The sequence below is a fragment of the Bicyclus anynana genome, chromosome 16 (assembly GCF_947172395.1).
Source record: "Bicyclus anynana chromosome 16, ilBicAnyn1.1, whole genome shotgun sequence".
Classification (NCBI taxonomy): domain Eukaryota; kingdom Metazoa; phylum Arthropoda; class Insecta; order Lepidoptera; family Nymphalidae; genus Bicyclus; species Bicyclus anynana.
Genome location: NC_069098.1, coordinates 10,905,916 through 10,927,745, shown reverse-complemented (window position 1 = coordinate 10,927,745; position 21,830 = coordinate 10,905,916). Strand labels below are relative to the sequence as shown.

Below are 21,830 nucleotides of genomic sequence, written 5' to 3'. Positions count from 1 at the left end.
CGATATGATCATCTAATATAAAGAGTTAAGGTTTGTGAAGTTGTAGGGGAAATCTCTAGATATACTAAACGGATTTTCAAAATTCTTTTACCACTAGAGAGCCACGTCATATGTCAGTGCCATGTGCTGTTCTTTGTCCCCGTATTCTCACTAGAACGTGAACTACGTGGGTGGAACCGCGGGTGGTCGGCTAGTCAAAAATAAAGTTAAACGGTTTGAGGACTGTTTTCAGTGTACTTTCTGGAATTGTAAACTCGACAGTGAAATTACACCCTTTGCCTCAGGATCACGTCAAATTATCGGTTCTATATTTACCTGATTTTCCCTTGATATAGGTTTTAATCCTATGGCCGTGAAGGATAGAGGATAGAGCTACCTATAATGGTGCGTACACTTTGTATAGTAAAATATCTAAATATCTTACGACACGACCTTACAGCTTGTGGTGCTAGTAAAAATACAAAAAAACAATTATAATTATTAAATGTAAAGTAAATTACATTTCTATAAATAAAATGCACACCTTAATATGGATAAACCCTCATTCGCACGAGAGTTTTTTTAACGAATGTTAAAAAAGCGTTCAAATACAACAAATGCATTTCCAGAAGTATGTTCCCACGACAATGTTTTTAAAACACGACACATTTTTTCGAACAGTGTTGCACTTTCATTTTTGGCCATTGGAATTAGACCTTCATATAACTTCATACTATATTTGAACGCTTTTTCGTCCGTTAAAAAAACTCTCGTGCGAATGAGGGTTAAGAGCATTAAATGGGCGTCTTCGTGAGCTTCGTCTTCGGAATGAATCACAAACTGTTTAACCCTGAACCTTGCTGTTGTAATTGAAAACATGTATTCGCTCTCTATTCTGTGATTAGAAACAACATTTAAGTTGACTCGTGCGCCATCTATTGCAAAATGTTTGTATTAAGCTTTGAAACCGTTTTCCGTAGTGCATTTACTGCCTATCTGGATCACCCTTAAATCAAGATGCTTCAGCATGATGAAGATGAAATGGGCTGGAAGAACACGACGAGAGAGTAAAGATTCTCCACGCTTCACCCGGGTAAGAATAACCTCTCTGGCGAAGTTAGAAATGCTATGGATTTTAATAGAAAAGTCCGTAATTCACAGCCCGATTTCTTGGGTTAATTCAGTATTTTACATTTTCTAGACTAAGGTCTAGTCTACTGGTAGACATCGGTCGTGGCTAGGTTATTACCCTACCAAAGATATACCACCAAGCCATTAAGCGTAGTATGGGTAGTACAAGCTTGCACTTTTGTCAGTAAGTTCCCTCTTCCATATCTAATTTTGAGCCTGAATAGCTCAACGGTAAGAGTGGTCGGACTCATTACCGAGGGGATGGTGGTTCAATCCCCGCCCCGTTGGTCTATTGTCGTACCCACTCTTAATACAGTATTTCCTGATTAGTCTGAGGGGATTGGGAATATTAGTCATATTTAAAAGGCATGGCAAATATTCTTAAAAAAAAATGACATTGCACTTAACTTTAGTTGAGACCGCAGTCATTGAAAAAAAGGAGTTTTACTCGTATACTGAGAAGAGAGAACGTACATTATGCGTAGATAACAAATCGCCAAAGTTCCATCCAAATCGCCATATCAATCGAGCTATTATGGGATATATGGGACAATGCAATAAAACATTTATTTTTATTTGTATACATTAAAGTAAATTTTACTAAAATAAACTTGCATTTCTCGCGTAAAATCGAATCGAGGTCCAGAAAATCCAGCCACCGTTTTAATTAAGTAATAGTTGTTTTTTCATCTTGACTATTTAATTGCCAGAAATGTGGAACTTTATCAGGCCGATTAGTAGCTCATAAAAAAAACTTCACAAGTAGGTACAGCAGTACTAGACTAAGCCATTAGTGTTCCTATCTTCCAAATAAAGAAATTATCAGGAATACAACTTAACGTTGACTATACATCCTGATCAAGTTACGTAATTGGTTTAAGCGTTCCATTTCCTTGAGATTATTACACACGGTTTGTACAAACGTCGAGCGCCTTAAGATTTTAAACTTACAACGTCAACGTTTAGATGTTTTGGAATTATATTTTTCGAAGGATATTTTTGAAAGAAAGAAAGAACACATCACAATATCTCCAGTACACCATGACGCTCAGCGTAATGCTACCATGACCTAATAAATGTGATCATTTGAATTTGGACACGTAGAATTTTGATTTTCATATATTTTAAAATTGTAAACAAATAATTGTATTAGTTTTATTTATTTGGAAATCATTTTGTAAAATTGAAATATTAATTATTTTCTTTGTTAATTTTCGTATTAAGTAAAAACGTGCTTATGATAAAGTATTTGAATTTTTATCGACTTCGACTATCGACAGTATTATTGTGCGTTAATAATTAAATTATGATTTGCTTGCATCTCTATTTTATTACTCATTTAATAAGTTCAAGTTAAGTGTGATTGATTTGATTCTTGGTGATACACTTAATGTATGTTTTCCAGCTTTTGTTTTAGTTTTGAAAGTCAGTGGCAAATTAAAAAAAATCAAAAGTATTCATAAAATTAAAAAAAATACCAATTTATAAGTTATGAGATTTTCTGCTATTTCGCGCGGAAACTACTCTTATAAATCAAATTTCAAGAATATTGTTCGAGCGTTTATTCAGTTTTAGATGGTGTACCAATGCTGACTTTGATTTATCCTAATAATCTTACTTCCTACTAATATTATAAACCCGAAAGTTTGTATAGACGTTTGTTTGCATGTTTGTTACTCTTTAACGCCGCCACTACTGAACCGATTTGGCTGAGATTTAAAACGAAGCTAGATAAAATCCTGGACCCTAACATATAGGCTACTTTTTATCTTGGAAAAATCCATGCTTTCCGCGGGATTAATAGAAAACTGAATTTTACGCTAACGAAGTTGTGGGCGTCGGCTAGTATTATATAGTAATTTTATTATTATTATTATTATTAATATATTTGAGCGCCAAACTTCTCTATCAGAAAAGTTCGACAAATTTCCAGTACATATGTCACAGCTTATATAAAACGTACTTGAAAAACACGTAGCACCTTTTCCTGATTCTCCGGGAACCAAACCAGTATGAGCACAGTACCGATCCGGTATCGGCGGCGGAAAATGCGGAAGGAACGGAAAAGTGAAAACTGCTGTACCCGCCCTTTTATGTGTCAACCTGTAGCTGGTTTCTTTACTACATTGATTAGGTTTCTGTTTACATTTTATTTATTTATTCTATTGTAATGTCAATACGGTGTAAACGTGATTAATACATACAAATAAATGTATGTGTCTGTCTGTGATTTTAAAGCAACTGTGTTTTTTCAAGTGCTTACATAATCAAGCTTTTTTAGTATCGTGTAAATATATAAAATTTTCTTCCATCTGTCTGTCTATCTGTGCGGGGTTGATTATGTATCTCTGGTTTCTCTGAGTCGATTTAAAAATGACTTTCACTTGAAGATAGAGAAGGTTATGGAGAAAATAAAGGTCACCCTTATTTCGAACAATAGATGTTTCTCGCGGGATTTGTGAAAAATACAATTTCACACGTACGAAGTCGCAGGCGCACGGTAGTTCTAAATAAATATTTATTATTTAAATGTATTTTGAATTTCATATATTACATAATAGTATAATGTATGTAATGTATGTATATGTAGCTTTTGAGATGTGGGGGCTAAGGAAATTGTTCTAAATTTCCTGGAAAGATTTCGTCTCGAATGATCAAGTTTTAAAAAGAGCCAATTATGACCGAAGCCTCATGACAATCATTAAGAGGATTAAAATCGCATTTTCTGCAAGGGGGATCCCTCTATGAGTTTCCTAGGCTGATCTTAGAAGGTAAGATACCCGGAAAACGTGCTCCAGGAAGACAGCGAAGAAAGTGGATAGATGATGTCAAAGAGTGGACCTAGTTAACATACACACAGCTTGAAAATATTGCAAAAGACCGGAAGAGTTTTCTACACATGACCGCCAAACTTCAGTTGGAAGAAGGCACCTAATGATGATGATGATGATGATGATGAATTGTACATAATTAGTTTAAATATTATTTTATTAATTGTATAGTTTTATAATTTTCTTGTATGATGAGGGTGAATGACACCATGGTTGCAAATCAAAGAAACGAGCATATCCTCTAATAGTTGCATAAGACTATACAATTATCATTTCGTTTTCACGCCAGGACAAGTCATGTATCACCACTAAGACCTTTGGCCGGTACCTTGTAGGGAGTTTATGTTTATTACAGCACATTTACAAAGTCGTTTATCAAACAAGTTATCGCGATTAACGCTTAGAAAGCCCGCTATTCTCTGTAGCCATTCATTCAAAAGACGCCCCGGGAATATCTAAAACTATCGAACCTATAAACTATTGGCAGGTGGGCTTACTTCCTGAGGCATTTCCCATTAGGCGAAGAACTGACGGAAAAAATAATTGAAATTTAACTTACGATTGAGTTTTTTTTTATTAGAGCAAAATATATTGTATTCTTGTTATATTTGATTCTATAATATACCCGTAAAACATTAATTTGATAAACAATGAAATACTGATCTTTATTATGTATGGACTGCAGTTGCATGTTGCACGTTTTTAAAGAACTAATTCAAATATTGGATAGAAGAGGCTGATAGATACTTTGTGGTAGTTTAATAAGTATCTTTACTATTTTCCTTTTTTTTTATAAACTTATTCATTACTAGCGGACGCCCGCGCCTTCGTTCGCGTGAAATTTTGTTTTTCACAAATCCCTCGGGAATATTGGATTTTCCAGGATGTGCCTATTGTTAACCCAGAGTTTTTTCCACAAATGTGACCCTTGTGTTAACCCAGAGTAAAATCTATTTCCATTCCAAATTTCAGCCAAATAAATACAGTAGTTTCGGCGTTTAAGAGTAACAAACATCCAAACATCCACACAAACTTTCGCGGTTATAATATTAGTAGGATTAACTTGCTAAGTCGATTGTTTAATTCATTGAACTGAATGACCAATGTTTCGTGTATTCGCTGGATTTAGGATCAGTTTAAAGAAATTTCCCGCAGGCTCTTGGAGTATAAGTTGTTTAGGTAATTGATATCAAAACACTGTAATACATGTTTGTATACTAATAAAACATTTATTGGTGTCTAAAACAACTGTGAGCTCTTAAAATACAATTCAAAGCGATTGGACAATTAAGCGAATCTTACTCACAGGTTTATGCAAGGAAGTGATCGTTGGCCAGCTTTATCTCGCTCAGACTTGTAAAGATAAGTGGAACTTTTACTGATAATAAATAAAGGCCCAGACTCCGGTGCAGTTTATTGAGATGCAGTACCGTATTTGTTACGCCATCGATAATGTCGTTTAGACGATTTATTTTATACGCAAAGGAAAATGCCCACCGGACAATACAACCTCGGCCCCGGGAACTCCGGGGTATACCATTAGCAACCCATCATCATCATCATCATTAGCAACGCATATTCGGCTAATTGCTAAACCCGAGTCTCCTCTCAGAATGAGATTGGATACAGATTGGCAGAATTCACTCTCGCTGATAATTAAGAAAATTCTCTGGTATGCAGGTTTCCTCACTATGTTTTCCTTCACCATCCTTCACTTCATGCATGGATATGCATGCCCCGGACCGGAGTCGAACCCACACCACGGCTGTACCTAACTATACATCTATAATACGGAATTATTTAAGAAGTGGATTAACAATCCCTCAAAGGCTGGCATAGTTTTAGCAGCGCCGCTGGTGCTTCGAATGACAAAAGGTGACGTCAGGACAATCACATGACATCAGATGTCAGATTATATTTTGTATTAGTGGCTAAATTAGTACTTATTAAGTAGTTGGATTATATTCTTATTTAAAATCTTGCGTGGGAATAAGTTTGTGAAGTTATTCAAGCAATGTAAATGATTTCGCACACATTTACATGTTTCTTGACTGGGGATTCGTCTGTGTGGTGTGGACTAGACTTACACCGAAGCCTAGTATAGGCAATTGATAATGTTCCGGTCTTATCTTTATGAAGTACAGTGCTTCCAAACCTTTGAAAGATCCTTAAGTAAAAGAACAGCGACAAAGTTTAATTGAAATGAAATGTTAAAATACCTAGTACTGTGTATTTTAAACATTTTTTCAAGAAAAAAAGGCTTCTTATCTCTTGATTTTCTGTCTCTCTGTCTATCTGTCTGTCAGTAAAGACTCTATTTCCACTGTAACCTTGGCTTACAATCATCATTATTCTGAATATATCCAGGATAGTTTGATGATTGCTTTACTGAACTATTTAAACTCAATAATAATTGTAGAAGTTGTAAATTGTTTATTTAATCTTTTTATTCATCGACAAATTACGTTTAACTCCAGTTTCAATTGATAATTTCATTTAAATAGTTATCTAGTTTCTGAATTGCCGTCACATACGTCTTTGTTTATAAGTAGGTTTTTTAAATTTGGTATTTTTGTTAAGTACTCTTTCACAACTCCCGTGACCCCGCACTAGAAAGCGCAGTGTTGGTCGACCCCCGACAAGGTGGACTGACGACATCAAGCGAGTCGCAGGGATTCGCTGGAGGCAGGCGGCTCAGGATCGTGGTGCTTCGAAGTCCCTTCAAAAGGCCTATATCCTGCAGTGGACGTTCACCGGCTGATATGATGATGATTAAGACTCTTTCACACCGAAATTAGTTACTCAATTTAGTTGAAATTTAGAATGAAGATACAATATACCCTGGATAAACACATAGGTCACTTTGTATCCCGGAAAAAGTCATACTTCCCGCGGGATTTATGAATTACTTAAATTCACGCAAATGAAGTAGTGAACGTCTTCTAGTATAAAAAAATTAATTCTTTTAGTTTGAGAGTTCCTGTAACGCATACCCAGTTATGCATTTTACCTACAATATAAATATGTACCCAATACGAAAAATCTTCTGCATACACAACCTAATTGGGATAATCAGGAAAATCCTAAACACGAAATCCCCCCTTAAGGCCCTTACACTTTGAGAGGCAATTCCTGTTGCGCAGACACAAGTGTGCAGTGTACACCAGTGTATATTGCACCCACCTCTGCACACAGATGCAACTGCACGCTCCGCTACCCCCGTATATATACCGTTGATTAACTATCCTTGAACTTCATTTCACCGTTGCTTGCCTCATAAAATACACCCTTAAGGTATCCAGCTAATTGAAGTATCGTGTTTGGGATTTTTGGTGCATGTGAACAATGTTGTGATCGTTGGAACTGTGATTGTTTGTGCTGATTTGATTATTGTATCATTTGTTCGAGATGACTACTGTACATCGGATGGTAAGTTGAGCATTTTTTAGTTTATAATGATAGTTTTGTTATAAATATTGAGGAATTATTTTCTCAAATACATACACAAACAGTCTGTCTGTATATAGTGACATACAAATACAGTAAAATAATTTGAAAGTGAGGGTGAAAAATACTTTACAAGCTATTCTCATTACAAATAAACAAAAGAGAATCATTCATATCAATCGAGACTTTTAAGAGAAGTGTGACCACAATAACCCTGACACACGATTTTTAGATGAAGTATGAAAATCATTTATCATTTTGTTTATAAAATATATTTTCATAATAAAGAAAGTAAAATCAATTCGGTCCTTATATTTACATTTATCAGAATTTAAATTTAGGTATTATAGAAATAACTTGTTCATCATGTATTCTGTGATTAATAATTAATTAATAGTCAATTAGATTTTTAATAAATTTGACCTGGATGCCCCGAGGTTACACCCGCGTTGTTCCTGATCCCGTGGGAACAAAAGGATGACATAGCCTAAATTATTTGTTGATAATGTAGTTAACATTTAAGGGGATTAGCTTGAAATAACTTTGAAAGCAAATCATACCTGGAAGTGATACATAACTTGTATAAACGATTCTTATTATAATATAAGTTTGACGGCCTCCGTGGCGCAGTAGTATGCGCGGTGGATTTACAAAACGGAGGTCCTGGGTTCGATCGCCGGCTGGGCCGATTGAGGTTTTCTTAATTGGTCCAGGTCTGGCTGGTGGGAGGCTTCGGCCGTGGCTAGTTACCACCCTACCGACAAAGACGTACCGCCAAGCGTTTTTTTGCGTCAATTTAGCGTTCCGGTACGATGTCGTGTAGAAACCGAAAGGAGTGTGGATTTTCATCCTCCTCCTAACAAGTTAGCCCGCTTCCATCTTAGACTGCATCATCACTTACCATCAGGTGAGATTGTAGTCAAGGGCTAACTTGTAAAGAATAAAAAAAAAAGTTTTACAAACTAATTTAATATTTTATTTTGTTAACCATTCAAAACATGCCTAACGTAAATTACCATAAAAATATTATTATTGTTTATAAATTTTTGAAACTAGCTTCTTTACTATAAAATAATTATTATATTTACTACCTACTTAAAGTTGTTGTTTATTTTCCATCCAAAACACATGGCTATGACATCACAACGATGTAACAAGAATTTACATATTACCAATTTTTAAGGCTTATTATTTTCTACGACCTTCTAATGAAAAATTAGCCTCACTCATGAATATTTATTGGAAGGTAAACACATAAATTAATATTGAATACGTTCATTCGATTAAGCTCTCTCTTATTAGGGGCTCTCTCTTATTATCTCTTTTATTAATTACCTTACCTTACCTTAGCTTACCTTATCAGCCGATAGACGTCCTGCTGGACATAGGCATATTTATTAATTATATGTAATAATATTATAATATTCATCTATTTACTTATTAAATTCCAAACAGTTATCATTGTAAAACAATTGAAGGATTATTTGGAAAAAGGGCCACTGTAAATCTGGTAAATTTTATACTAGAAGCAAAAAACCATGTTGACCTTGGTTGTTTATCCATACGTTAAACTTTTAACAACTAATAAAGTTTGGCTAATGAAAGTAGAGACTGAAATCGCCCGCCAAATTAAAAAAAAATCGCAGTAAGTTAAGAAAAGTTATAGTGAAAATATTGAAATAACTAAGTTACTTATTTATGGTAATGTATTCACAAATAAATTATTTAAACAAATTATAAAAACGCATGTTTTTTTAATTTGTTTAAATTATTTTTTAATTTGACTAAGGCGCTTTTACGAAAAAGTGTGATTAACGTTTGATAGGGATTACATATTGATAGGATTACAATGAAGCCACAGACACAATAATCTCATTTCGATTTTTTTACATTTGTTGTTCTTCCAAATGAACCCTTTAATTTGAACTCTACTGCCACACACATACTTCTATATATAGGGAGATCACGGGGATGTGATACCCGGAGGCGATGGTACCTAACAACCCATATCTTACCAGGTTACCTTTTACAACACCTCGAGTTTTACAAACGCAATGTACTCAGCAAAAAAAAACATTCAGATTAATAAACCATACGTTGAAACCATGAATGGGTTACCTACGAGATAATTTCAATCTTCGCTACTGATACCACCATTTTCCTAACAAAGGGTTGAGAATTTTTAATAAAATTTTCTTATAAAAAAGAAAAGCTCATCATCATTACTAACCCATATTCGGCTCACTGCTGAGCTCGAGTCTCCTCCCAGCGTGGTGGATTATTTGAGCTAGGCCAAATGATCCACCACGCTGGCCCAATGCGGATTGGCAGACTTCACACACGTAGAGAATTGAGAAAATTCTCTGGCATGCAGGTTTCCTCACGATGTTTTTCCTTCACCGTTTGAGACACGTGATATTTAATTTCTTAAATTGCACATAACTGAAAAGTTGAAGGTGCATGCCCCGGACCAGATTCGAACCTACACCCTCCGAAATCGGGGGCAGAGGTCATATCCACTGGGCTATCATAGCTATCATAGCCTAAACACTGGACCACCGAGGCGATGAAAAGAACGGTAGTGGTTAGTATGTAATGAAATAATAATTATGTATTGTGTGTGTTTTCTTTTGAAAGGAGATGGGAAGTACCAGTTGCTTTAATTATAATTTATTACAATTAACTGACTTCCTCCGCTTTATTTACTTTATATTTTTACGGAAGGTAAAAGAACAATGCAAGGAAAACGGTCCATATCATTGCTGGGTTTTGAAGACCGTTTCACTTGCTGGCATTTTGTTAAGTTGGAATTTTGAATAAAAACGAAAATTTATAACAAACCAACCATTGTCATGATCAAATTTGTAATTTTAAATACATCACAGACGTATAAAAATACATTATACACATATAAGGCAAATCAGAGTTTTAGAGATATTAAGCCCGCTCTACACTCGCGATGCAAATACACCGCGCGATCGCGACGTGGACTCCATATGAGAAAGTGTCCATTCATTCAATTCAATTCCAGGTTTGGTCGCACACTCCAACGAGAATGGACTACGATATGGCTGTTACGAAATTACGAACTTTTTTGAAGATAATTAATATCGTCCTGCGATTTCCAAACATACCTCACTTTATGAAAGTTATTATGGAACTATTAGTAAATAAAGGAGCGTGAACCTTTTGGCTTTGGAAGGTAGCAGATTTCAAGTTATGCCACTGTTGAGTTTCTTGCTGGCTCTTCTCAGCAGAACCTGCCTTCCGAACTGGTGGTAGAGTCTTTACAAATAGTCAAACTTGACGTTTCAAAAGTGCTTGTAAACTAAGCACATATCATAAATAAATGAATTTTGAATGTTTGATCCCAAATCCTCAATTATCAAAGTATAAAACGTCATTTTTGATTATTTCTTCAGAATATCATGAGGAATCATCCTCCAGTCGTCAGAGTACAGACACAGCTTTGTGTCAAACACTTCGCTATTGTTATCGAATATAATATTTAATCCTGTTGCGCGAAGAGTTGCTGCGAAGCCCAGTGACTGGTGATTAGGGATTCTCATATTATTATGCCGAGGAAAATATAAAATAAATACGCTTTACCACAGTCAACACTAAATAATTAACTACCGTATTTACCTGTGGTAGGACAACAGGCTGACGAACTTTCAGCTTTCCTAAAATGGGGTATATCTAACTAATGCAGTAACCCGGTCTAAAAGCTGCGAATTCTGCTAACGCCTCTACACTCACCGCTCACGGTTTTTGCGAATGCCGTCAATTTCGCGAGTGTAAAGCGGGCTTAACAGATTATTTAATTTCAATTGGCCATTGTACTGAGTGTTACTTATCACGTAACTTGTACTATACAAGGGATTATCTTGACCATTTTCATAATCAACGATTTAGGGACAACGCCTAACTTTACTCTTTGTTGATCCTACATATGACAACAAACGGTAATAATGGAGTCTGGTTTTAATAGTAACAGGTTTGTGATTTACATTTGGCTATGAAATAAAATCTCGGACAATATCTTTTATCCCACTGTTTTACATAACTTTCTCGTTGGTTCAGTGGTTAGCTTAGGTGACATAGGATCACGAAGTCCTGGGTACCAATCCAGGGTCGGACTATGAAATAATAAGAAATTCTCAATAAAAATTCTTAGCCTGGAGTTGGGAAGATGGTGGTGTTAAACCCTTGTGCCTCAGAGAGTCCTGATCATTGTCAACATCTGACAACGATTGTTAAAGAGTTAATTATATATTATCTTCTAAGCCCGCCAACTCATATTAGAGCAGCGTGGTGGGTCTAAGATCGAAATTCGATAATTATGAATGACTTAGGAGCTGATAAGACCACATCAAATAAAGCACTTGGGCTGGTTAAGACAATGATCCTACGGGCGGAGATTGAATGGACCTGCTGAATTATAGTCGGACCTAAAAAAAAGGCCATTTGTAGATAATTTAACATTTTAATATCGGTGGTTCACCGACAGTAAAAAAACCTTCTATAAAGTTTCCAGAATATAATATTTTTAAAGTTGTATGACACAACTAAACTGGCTTAAGAAATCAAGATGAATGGGGTATCATTTATGTAATAGACCTAATATTTACGCAATGCATATTTATTTGGAGATCGTCTAAGTTTCTGATACACATCAGCAATTTAAAAAATGTTAATTTTTCAAATTTATTCACGGTTATGGTTTGACAATATCACTAAAATAAACTAATGAAACATAAAACAGTTTTCATATAGTAAATGAGTGTTATATTTTTCAACTTTAGAATAACTTAAACGTAAATTCATCATCATCATTATCATAGCAGCCGATGGACGTCCACTGCAGACCATATGCCGTTTGTAGGGACTTCCAAACATCAAGATCCTAAGCCGCCTGCATCCAGCGAATAGGCTCTTTTGTAAACAGTGTTTAAACTGAATTATGGTAGTATTATAAGCTATATTTTATTTTGTCCCGTCAATAATAACCAGTAAAAAATTTAATGTAAATGAAAAAATATCTACTTAAAATTTTGGCCGCCGAAACACAACACATTAGCAAGTGACGTCATTCATAGAGATAACAGCGTGATTGGCGTTTGCAATGATGTGATTATATCACGACACCGCAAGCGCCAATCACAAACCGATGCCTTGTAGCGAATGACTTTACAGTTTATGATTGGCGTTTGCGGTGATGTGATAAAAATACAATTTTGTTTTATAAAAATTACGAGATTATTTTCACAACTAAAAATGTGATTAAAGTTTCTTGGCATCTAAACTGCCTCTATGCAAAAAGACTTATCCTATTCCTGGGATTTTATTTTTAATTAATAAAACAAGAAATAAAATCATTACCAAAATAAAAAGCTCTTTCAAACAATATTTAACTACTAGTCATAATATTACATAACGTATATTTTCACTAAGTATGGCATTTCATCGAAGGTAATGTGTTATGCGAAAATACTAGTAATACTTTCACTATGGGCCTGGTCGTGATTGCCAAAGGACCGACAATACTACCGAGTTGTTAAGTTCAACTGGTTGTCGTGATGCCCTTTGACATCCCTTTGTCCGTCCTTCAGTGACTTCAGTTCGATAGTGAAACTTTCTAATGGTAACCGGTACCTTACTCGAGATGATATCACTCAGCAAAACCCGGTATAGCTGTATATGGTAATTATTCTAATGTATTCGGCAGATTACGAATTGACTTGCATTAGGTATTGTACGTTATCTAGACAAGTGTTGTCAAACCAGCAAGGTGTAACATGAGATCAAGGCATTTGCAGGCTGTTTATTTACAACTTCTCGATTGTGGACATGAAGGAGTTTCTTTTATATATTTTAATCAAAAACTTAACCTTAACTAACCTTACGGGATTAAAAACAAAACTGTACCTTTAGGACTTCCTTCATTTGTGTAAGAATTTAACACACCCTCACTCTGTTTCTTTAAAGTTCGGGAAAGAGAAAAATCTCCACAAAAAAATCAGCCAGCTTCTATTAAAGAGTCTACGGCAGTTAAACAATTTAGAAAGAAAACATCAAGTAACTTATTATTTAAAACTTTAGTGAAATTGATGTAACTTTGAAAAATAAATTTTGTTATTATTTTGTTGTATAACTTTCTTGTTATCTTAACTATAATAATAATTAGACGTAGAACCGTGACAGTTGATATGTCTGCCCTGTTGATATGACTTCTGCTTGCGATTAGGAGGGCGTAGTTTCGAATCCTGTCTCAAACTATGAATGAATTGTGAGGAAACCTGCACACCTATGAATTTTCTAAACTCTCTACGTGTGTGAAGTCTGCCAATCCGCATGAAGCCAACGTATTGGACTATTAGCCTGTCATTCTGAGAGGAGACTCGTGCTTAACAGTGAGCCAAATATATTAATGATGATAGTAGTTTTAACTTTGTCTCCGTGGTATGCGCGGTAGATTGGCCAGATGGAGGTCCTGTGTTTGATCACCGACTGGGTCGGGTGAGGTTTTCCTAATTCGAGAGGTCCAGGTCTGGCTGTTGGGAGGCTTCGGCCGTGGCCGACCCTACCGGCAAAGATGTACCGCCAAGCTATTTAACGTTCCGGTACGATGTGTAGAAATCGAAAGGGGTGTGGAGATTTTCATCCTTCTTCTAACAACTATTACTGCTTTGTTCTCATCACAATACTCTCCAATATAAATACAATATAGCAGAGCGATAAACATGCGTGCAGTTGGCAATATGCATGTCTGTCATGCATGAAATTTAATGTTCGTGCATGATAAATGAATGCCGTTAAAGAAGTTATCTCATAGATGTAACGCAGTATGATGATTTATTGAAGAAAATGTTTACATTACCTGTTATTGTTTTAAATGAGTATTCACATGAATCTCATGTTTTTTTTGCATCTTGTATTAACACCAGCTACAAAAACTCTTGCTTGGTGCTTGAACCTAGCATGCTACTTTTGTTTGTTTTGTCTTTGTAAGAACAAATTACTTGCCTACTAATAAGCATATCGGATCAAATAAGTATTCATACTTCTTAATAATATAAATGCGCAAGTCTTTCTGTCAAATATTTAAAAAAAAATATAATAATTGTAGAGCAATCTTATGACTTATCACTTTCGGAGTTGTAACATACGTTTGGAATCATTAAATAACTATAGTTATAAAGTATCATTGCTAATTACAAGGGATTGAAATTCTTTACATACTTTTAGAGAAAATGCCGCAAACTGCAGGCTTCAAAGTATCGCTTAGGATTTGAACTTGTGACCTATAGATAGCGATCAAAATGCAGTTACCGCTATCCATCTTGCTATTCCTACACCAAGCCTTCATTATTTTACGCGTCCACTTTCTAGATTCTCACAAAGGTCTGTCGATAATTATATGTATTACTCCATGTAAAGGGAAATTTTGCTATTCCATTATTTAGCCACGGGCTCTTAGAGGTTATCTTTTCTAATAGTCCACCATCCCGCCCTATTATATAAGAATTATGTATTATAGTAACTTAACTGCTTCTTTGATCCAGTGGTTATCCTATGTGACTTTGGATTACGCAGAACTTTCCTTCCAATGAATTCTCAATATAATTCGCAAAATGATGGCCCGCAACTATAATACCGTCGGTCCCGGTCTTAAATCAGACTTATACAGGACCTGCCTCGCTAGAGCGTACTCTCTCAAAACTATTTTTTTTTTATTCTTTAGGTACAAGTTAGCCCTTGACTACAATCTCACCTAATGGTTATTTATAATAAATATAATAAATAAATATACTTAAACAATACACATCACTATCTAGCCCCAAAGTAAGCATACAGAGTATGAGCTTGTGTTATGGGTGCTAAGATAGTTGATATTATAATATTAATATACAACTATATATTACATATAAATACTTATATAATGTATAAATACACACAGACACTGGAAAACACCCATGCTCATCACATAAAATATTTTCCAGATGTGGGAATCGAACCCATGGCCATGGATGCAGAAAGCAGGGTCACTACCCACTGCGCCACGCGGCCGTCAATTTATGATGCAATCTGAGATGGAAGCGGGTTAATTTGTTAGGAGGAGGATGAAAATCGTGAGGAAACCGGCATACCAGAATTTTCTTAATTTTCTGCGTGTGTCAAGTCCGCATTATGTCAGTGTGGTGGACTAACCTAACCTAACCAATGTCATTTTGAGAGGAGACTCGTGCTCAACACTGAGCCGAATATGGGTTGATAATAATGATCATGATGATGATAATAGTCCACAACTTATATTTGTAATTTTATGCATACTTTCTCTCACATAACTATACTTCAATAATAATTATGATAGCCATTACCCGCGCATTTTAAAGGCAATTTTCCTATTCAATATTAACCGCGGATGCACAGAGGTCATCGTTTGCACTTGCCCTCTACCTCGAACCTTATTTATACTGCGCTTGGATACTGTGACTAATGTTTACTACATGAATCGCGAAAGCCTTACTTGATTTTGACTTTCAGTTGTAAATAAGTTACATAATTCTAAAGTACCTAGTTATTGTTTTTAATGCTACCCAACTAGAGACTATAGCTTTGTCGTTCACTTTTTTTTAATTTTTTTTCTCTCATGCAGTTATTTACTATATATAGCCGTGATAACCCAGTGGATATGCCCTCTGCCTCCGATACCGGAGGGTGTAGGCTTGAATCCAATCTGAGGCATGCACCTCCAACTTTTCAATTGTGTGCATTTTGAGTAATTATTTTTTAGGTGTTTGTGGTCAGTTGTTACTAACAAAAAGCTTGTAAACTCGCACCAAGACTTCAGTGTAGCGTTTTATAGAGACTCAATTACTCGTATCTATTTGGTGAAGCTAGGTTAAGTTTGTTAATTATGTTTGAAATATAACAATTTTATTTAATAAACTACTGTTCCTTACAATAATGAAGTCGTAACTTATGTAGTTAAAACTATATACTCGTTTTTACTATTCGTATTTTATTTAACGGTTTAACCCTTGTGGTTTCAATTCCAATGGGATAATATATAATATAAACTATGTTTTTCGGTGATAAAGTATCTTTCCAAACAAACAAACTCACTTTCGAATTTATAATATAAAGTATGGAAGTATGGGTTGTTCTTAGTGTTTAATTTTCTTTCCATTTGTTTCAGATATGGATACTAGTGGTATATTTATACATCGAGAGAGGTTGTTGCCAAGAAGGTTACCTCAACCAAGATCTGCTCCGACTACAACAGTATTCTATGAATGATGGACAAGTTGAAACCATAACAGGTTACAGTACCAACTTTGTACAAAGAGAACCAAATAGTCAATTATCTTCAGTAGGAGCACAATATCTAACTGACGATGGTTACAGTAACGGAGAATACAGTCGAGCTGGAAGAAGCAAAAAGGTTTACAGAATAAAAAATCCTTTTCAACACCAGGAAGAAGAAAGATCCCTACAAGATACTAATACTTCACAGGATAGTGGAGCAGCTGCCAGTAGTCAGTATGCAGCACTGCAGTACTCGTTACCACCTGAAGATTTCCTCCAGCAAATGAGAGCAGAGAGCCAATACCACCAACAACAGCAACAACAGTACTCCACACCAATCACCGCTTCACCATACACAGCCACTCCACAACCGCAATACCAGTATTCCACGCTACCAGCGTCAAATTATGACGCGAATCAACAAATAAATCAAATTTCTACAGTAGAACCTAAATCATTTACTCCAGCATATCAATCTAATACGAACGCTTATCAATCTAACACAAATGCGTATCAATACAACAATCAACAATATAACCAAGAAAATGCACATAGTACACCTCTACCACCCTACATGTCGACATCGTTGCCAAGTAATCAATATTTAGGGACACCCGTCAACAATTATGTGTCAAGCTCATCTTCTTTATATGTTTCTAGTCCACAAACTGCACAGCAATACGTATCTTCTCCATTTTCGAACACAGGTAATTTTGATTATAACAATAGAGTAACAACTGCGGGAAGTAACTCTCTTAGTTATGATAGCAACAACGATTTGAGCAAAAGAATGCAAATAGATCATTATGACAATGCCGCTAATGGAATACGATATCCTAGTGTGCATGGTCAATATCAAACTGATTTTCCTTCAACGACTGTGTCACCAACCTCAACGCCCAATAATGAAACTCCACGTGATTTTTGGCATAGTTCTTTGAATTCTGGTTACAGTGCATTATCAAAGCCAGAACAAAACTATCAAACACAATATCAAAATTATAGATACAATCAACAAGAAGGCAGGTATGACACAGATAGTTCTAACAATGATAACCATAGAAATGGTAATTTACCTTCAGCGAATAATTTGTATTTAAATTACGTTCAACCTGATTACCAGCTTCTGAATAACTTAAAAGAACGTGCTAGAGAAGGTAAAACAGAATTAGGCCAACCAGAAGTTTACTCTCTTGGTGATTACGGCTGGAGGTTATCTGATAAAAAATCTTCACTAGAGCCAGAAATTTCAACCAATATGAATTTCTTTAAGTACCAAATTCACAGTGTACAGCCTGACACTGGAGCTGTAAGTCAAGTTTCTTTTCAAATGGATTCTAGGAAACCTTATACTTATGACCAGAATAGTAAGCCAGTTACAGAAAAAACAGATGCAGAAGAATTCACGAAGGCAGCTGCCAAAGCACATGAGAATTATAAGCAACAACAAATAGAGGCCAATAAATATCTTACGAATTCGCAATATAACAGCAATTTGTTAGCAAACAGTTATGCCATTAATTCATATCATAATAACGAAAAACAAAGAAATAAACAATACAATGATAATTCAAATTCACAAGGACATGAACTTGTTACAGCATCTCCATACTTTTACATAAATCCTAAGGATACTTCAGATAGTTCACACAAGCAACCCTTTGATCATGATAAAGCTTTAAAAAATATTGTTCCAATTGATGTTACAAATGTCGTACAGAATTCTGATTCTCTTGCAAAATACGAAATTGATTTTAACAATAGGTACAACTTCCCTGGCTTCAATAAGGATTCAGAACAAAATTTAAAGCCTTATTCGAGACCTGATCCATATAACAGGGATAGAGACACCATGTATGCATTAAACTTAAAATCTAAATTAGACGATTCCTTAGACAAACTTAAACAATTTGAGCAGAGTTTACCATACTATGCAAAATCTCAAACACCAGAATCTGTTTATAATTATGGATCTAATTCAGGGAATAAACGTTATGTTAGCGATTCACAACAATCAAACTTTGTTAATCAAAATTCTAACAACCACCAAGATAACACACATTCATCAGCAAATATTCATCAGCATGGTATACAAAGACCACAATTTTCATCTGACATTTTGAAGTTTAATGATATACCATATAGATTAACACCAACTTTACATAATAACTTTGATCAAACCCATATACCAACTCCTTTGCCTTTACGAATTAATCAAAACGTAGATAATCATAATGTAGATATTACTGCCGAAATACTTGCAAAATTGCTATCAAATAAACACAATCTAAACAGACCCGATATTGACTCTCAATCTCACAATTTATTATCAACAATAAATGGTTTTAGAGTAGCCAACCCCTTTAATGTAGATCTTAAATTAGTCGCAGAAATGTTAAAAGGCAAACCAGCCATTGATGATAGTCAAATGAATTCTTTTCGAGGAGATATCAATAAACCGTTGCCAATGAAGTTTGACATATCTCAACTAATGCAGTTCAAGAATGAAAATAATGTATTGCCATCAGGTAGTGGTCTTGGTTCCTATTTAGATATTTACAATAGCGGACGACTACCTTATCAGGGTGTTAAATATTCACGAAGTGAAGAAGACACCGAGAATATTCCTATAGCGGACTCTTCGAATAGTCATCCCATAGGAGCAGTTGTAGAAGAAGATGCAGTAACTGGACAAGACGTAACTGAACTATCCGACAATGCTGAGGACACAATATCAACAAATACTGATGATGAAAAACCCAAGAATTTATTTGGCCCAAGACAAAAAACAGTCGGAGACAGGCATAGACATTTGAGTAGCGCATACTTAAGCCGGCACTCCTACAAAAGGAAATATCCTAAATCAGAAGTTGAAGAACCGTATCCATTACTGAAACCTCCTCCACCTCATAGTTCACGATACAGAGGCCATACAAAAGATAAAAACAGTCATAGAAGAAGAGTTAATAAACCTAAAATGCTTCGAGTTTACAAATCAGAACCATTATTCGAAAGTGACGATATTTCCCATCTCGGTAGCCTAAAGCGGTCTCTTAATGTAGCAGAAGAAAAATCTGATGTGGTAGATGACGAGAAAAGTTCGTAGAAGTACTTTCAATAGATCTTGGTTAACTTCATTTTGTGTACATACATATATTGAATAAGTCAATTCAACTACGACATACAATAAGTTTCAAGTCAAAGTATTCCTGAATAAGGTCTTTAATTTCGTCTAGTATTAATCACAATAAGATACATTATTATATTGGTAGAACTGTATTGCAATAATGTAGTCTTACTTTAAATAGTTTTTAATAATAATTTCTAAACGATATTCGGTGCTATAAAATATAACATATAATAGCATACTGATAATGGCATTTATTAACAAAGTTTTGTTGTTGTATAAAATAAGCTTTATTTAAGTTAAAAATAGAACCTACTTACAAAATTTGTATTAATTAACATCGTGTAAATATTGAATTAATTAATTGTTATCTAGTATAAGCATTTTTAATATTATTATTGTGATAAGTTTTATAGTATGTTGTTAAAATGTTGCTTCGTTAGTTTAAGTCATTGTTTTTAATAAAAACACCACAGTAAAGCCACAATATTTTTATTTTTGTGTCACTGAATACCTACCTACCTAATTACCTGCATTTCATGAGAAGTGGTGTCATCAAGCCCACTTATAAGTTTAAAATCCTAGAGCTAAATACAATGAACATTAAAACAGATAAAATATGTACTAAAGCACTTTCACACGAGATATCTTGAACGATAATTACAACTAACCATTAATTGTATTCTCTCGCAAGCGCAAGCATTGATCATGACGACGTTATTCATTAATTACCTTGTATACATTTTCTAGGTGTTTGTTAAATTTCACTTAATGCTTAAATTAATTATTAAGGTTATCTAATTGCTTCCAACCTTGTGAACACACTTAAGATTGGAAGCAATTAGATAATAAATAACCTAACATCATATAGTTACGAGTAAATTTATCAATGAATTATATTCATACACATAGAATATTTCGAGAACTTAACTACAAATAAATAAAAACGAAAACAGTAAAAAATAAATTAGTAGTTATAGGTACAGTAAAATGAAATATCAATAAGATATTAACTAGCAACAACTGTGATAATTTTTATTTCCTTTTTCACATATCGACGCTCCACGATTTCACCCGCGTAGTTCCCGTTCCCGTCAAAATATGGGGATTCAATAGCCTTTATCACTCACAAATAACGTGGCTCTCTAGTAGTAAAAGAATTTACAATACCACAATTTTTACCTCTTTGAAATATTAGTACAGACTAATTAGCCTAAGGGTTTGGCTAGCGTTGCAAATATTTTCCTTTCCTAAAAAGGAAAAGCCTGTGCAAACTCACTCCAGTTTACAACAGTTCAAAAGGTTTGTAGTTTAAAAAAATACACATGCTATACTACTACAATCATCATCATCATTATCAACCCATATTCGGCTCACTGCTGAGCTCGAGTCTCATCTCAGAATGAGAGGAGTTAGGCTAATAGTCCACCACGCTGGCCCAATGCGGATTGGCAGACTTCACACACGCAGAGAATTAAGACAATTCTCTGGTATGCAGGTTTCCTCACGATGTTTTCCTTCACCGATTGAGACACGTGATATTTAATTTCTTAAAATGCACACAACTGAAAAGTTGGAAGTGCATGCCCCGGACCGGATTTGAACCCGCACCCTACGGAATCAGAGGCAGAGGTTATACCCACTGAACTATCACGGCTCTCCAGTACTACAATATCTATACTATATATCATATACTATGAAGATACACTTACTGTAATCTACTATGTTCTCGTATATCTAAACGTTTCCGCATTGTAGGCATCTTCAACAAATCGTAAATAATCTCTACACAATGTTACACCTATTGGTATAGACATGAAAATCTAATATGACGAGAAAAATGTGCGTGTGCGTATGTCTCGCTTTCTGCTCTCGTCACTTCTCAGCTAGGCTATTGACCAGCAGATCAACACACAACACGTGATCTGATTGTTTTTATACATATAACAACCCGATACTCCATTCTCATTGTCGCGTGAATTAAATGATTAATAATTTTTGGA

The 21,830-nt window shown here is 35.0% G+C and overlaps 1 protein-coding gene across 1 annotated transcript; it reads left to right on the top strand.

Moving 5' to 3' along the window:
• Positions 1-7,186: 7,186 nt before the first annotated feature.
• Positions 7,187-20,307, top strand: LOC112054985 (uncharacterized protein DDB_G0283357-like). The gene is made up of 2 exons (XM_024094951.2): positions 7,187-7,370; positions 16,591-20,307. The coding sequence occupies exons 1-2, from the start codon at positions 7,350-7,352 to the stop codon at positions 19,804-19,806; spliced, it is 3,237 nt and encodes a 1,078-aa protein (XP_023950719.2). The 5' UTR covers positions 7,187-7,349; the 3' UTR covers positions 19,807-20,307.
• Positions 20,308-21,830: the final 1,523 nt, after the last annotated feature.

Bases quoted from the DNA above. Each gene is read 5' to 3' on its own strand.
- LOC112054985 (XM_024094951.2), top strand. From the start codon at position 7,350: ATGACTACTGTACATCGGATG. The intron at 7,371-16,590 runs GTAAGTTGAGCA...CATTTGTTTCAG, and splicing joins TGACTACTGTACATCGGATG to ATATGGATACTAGTGGTATA.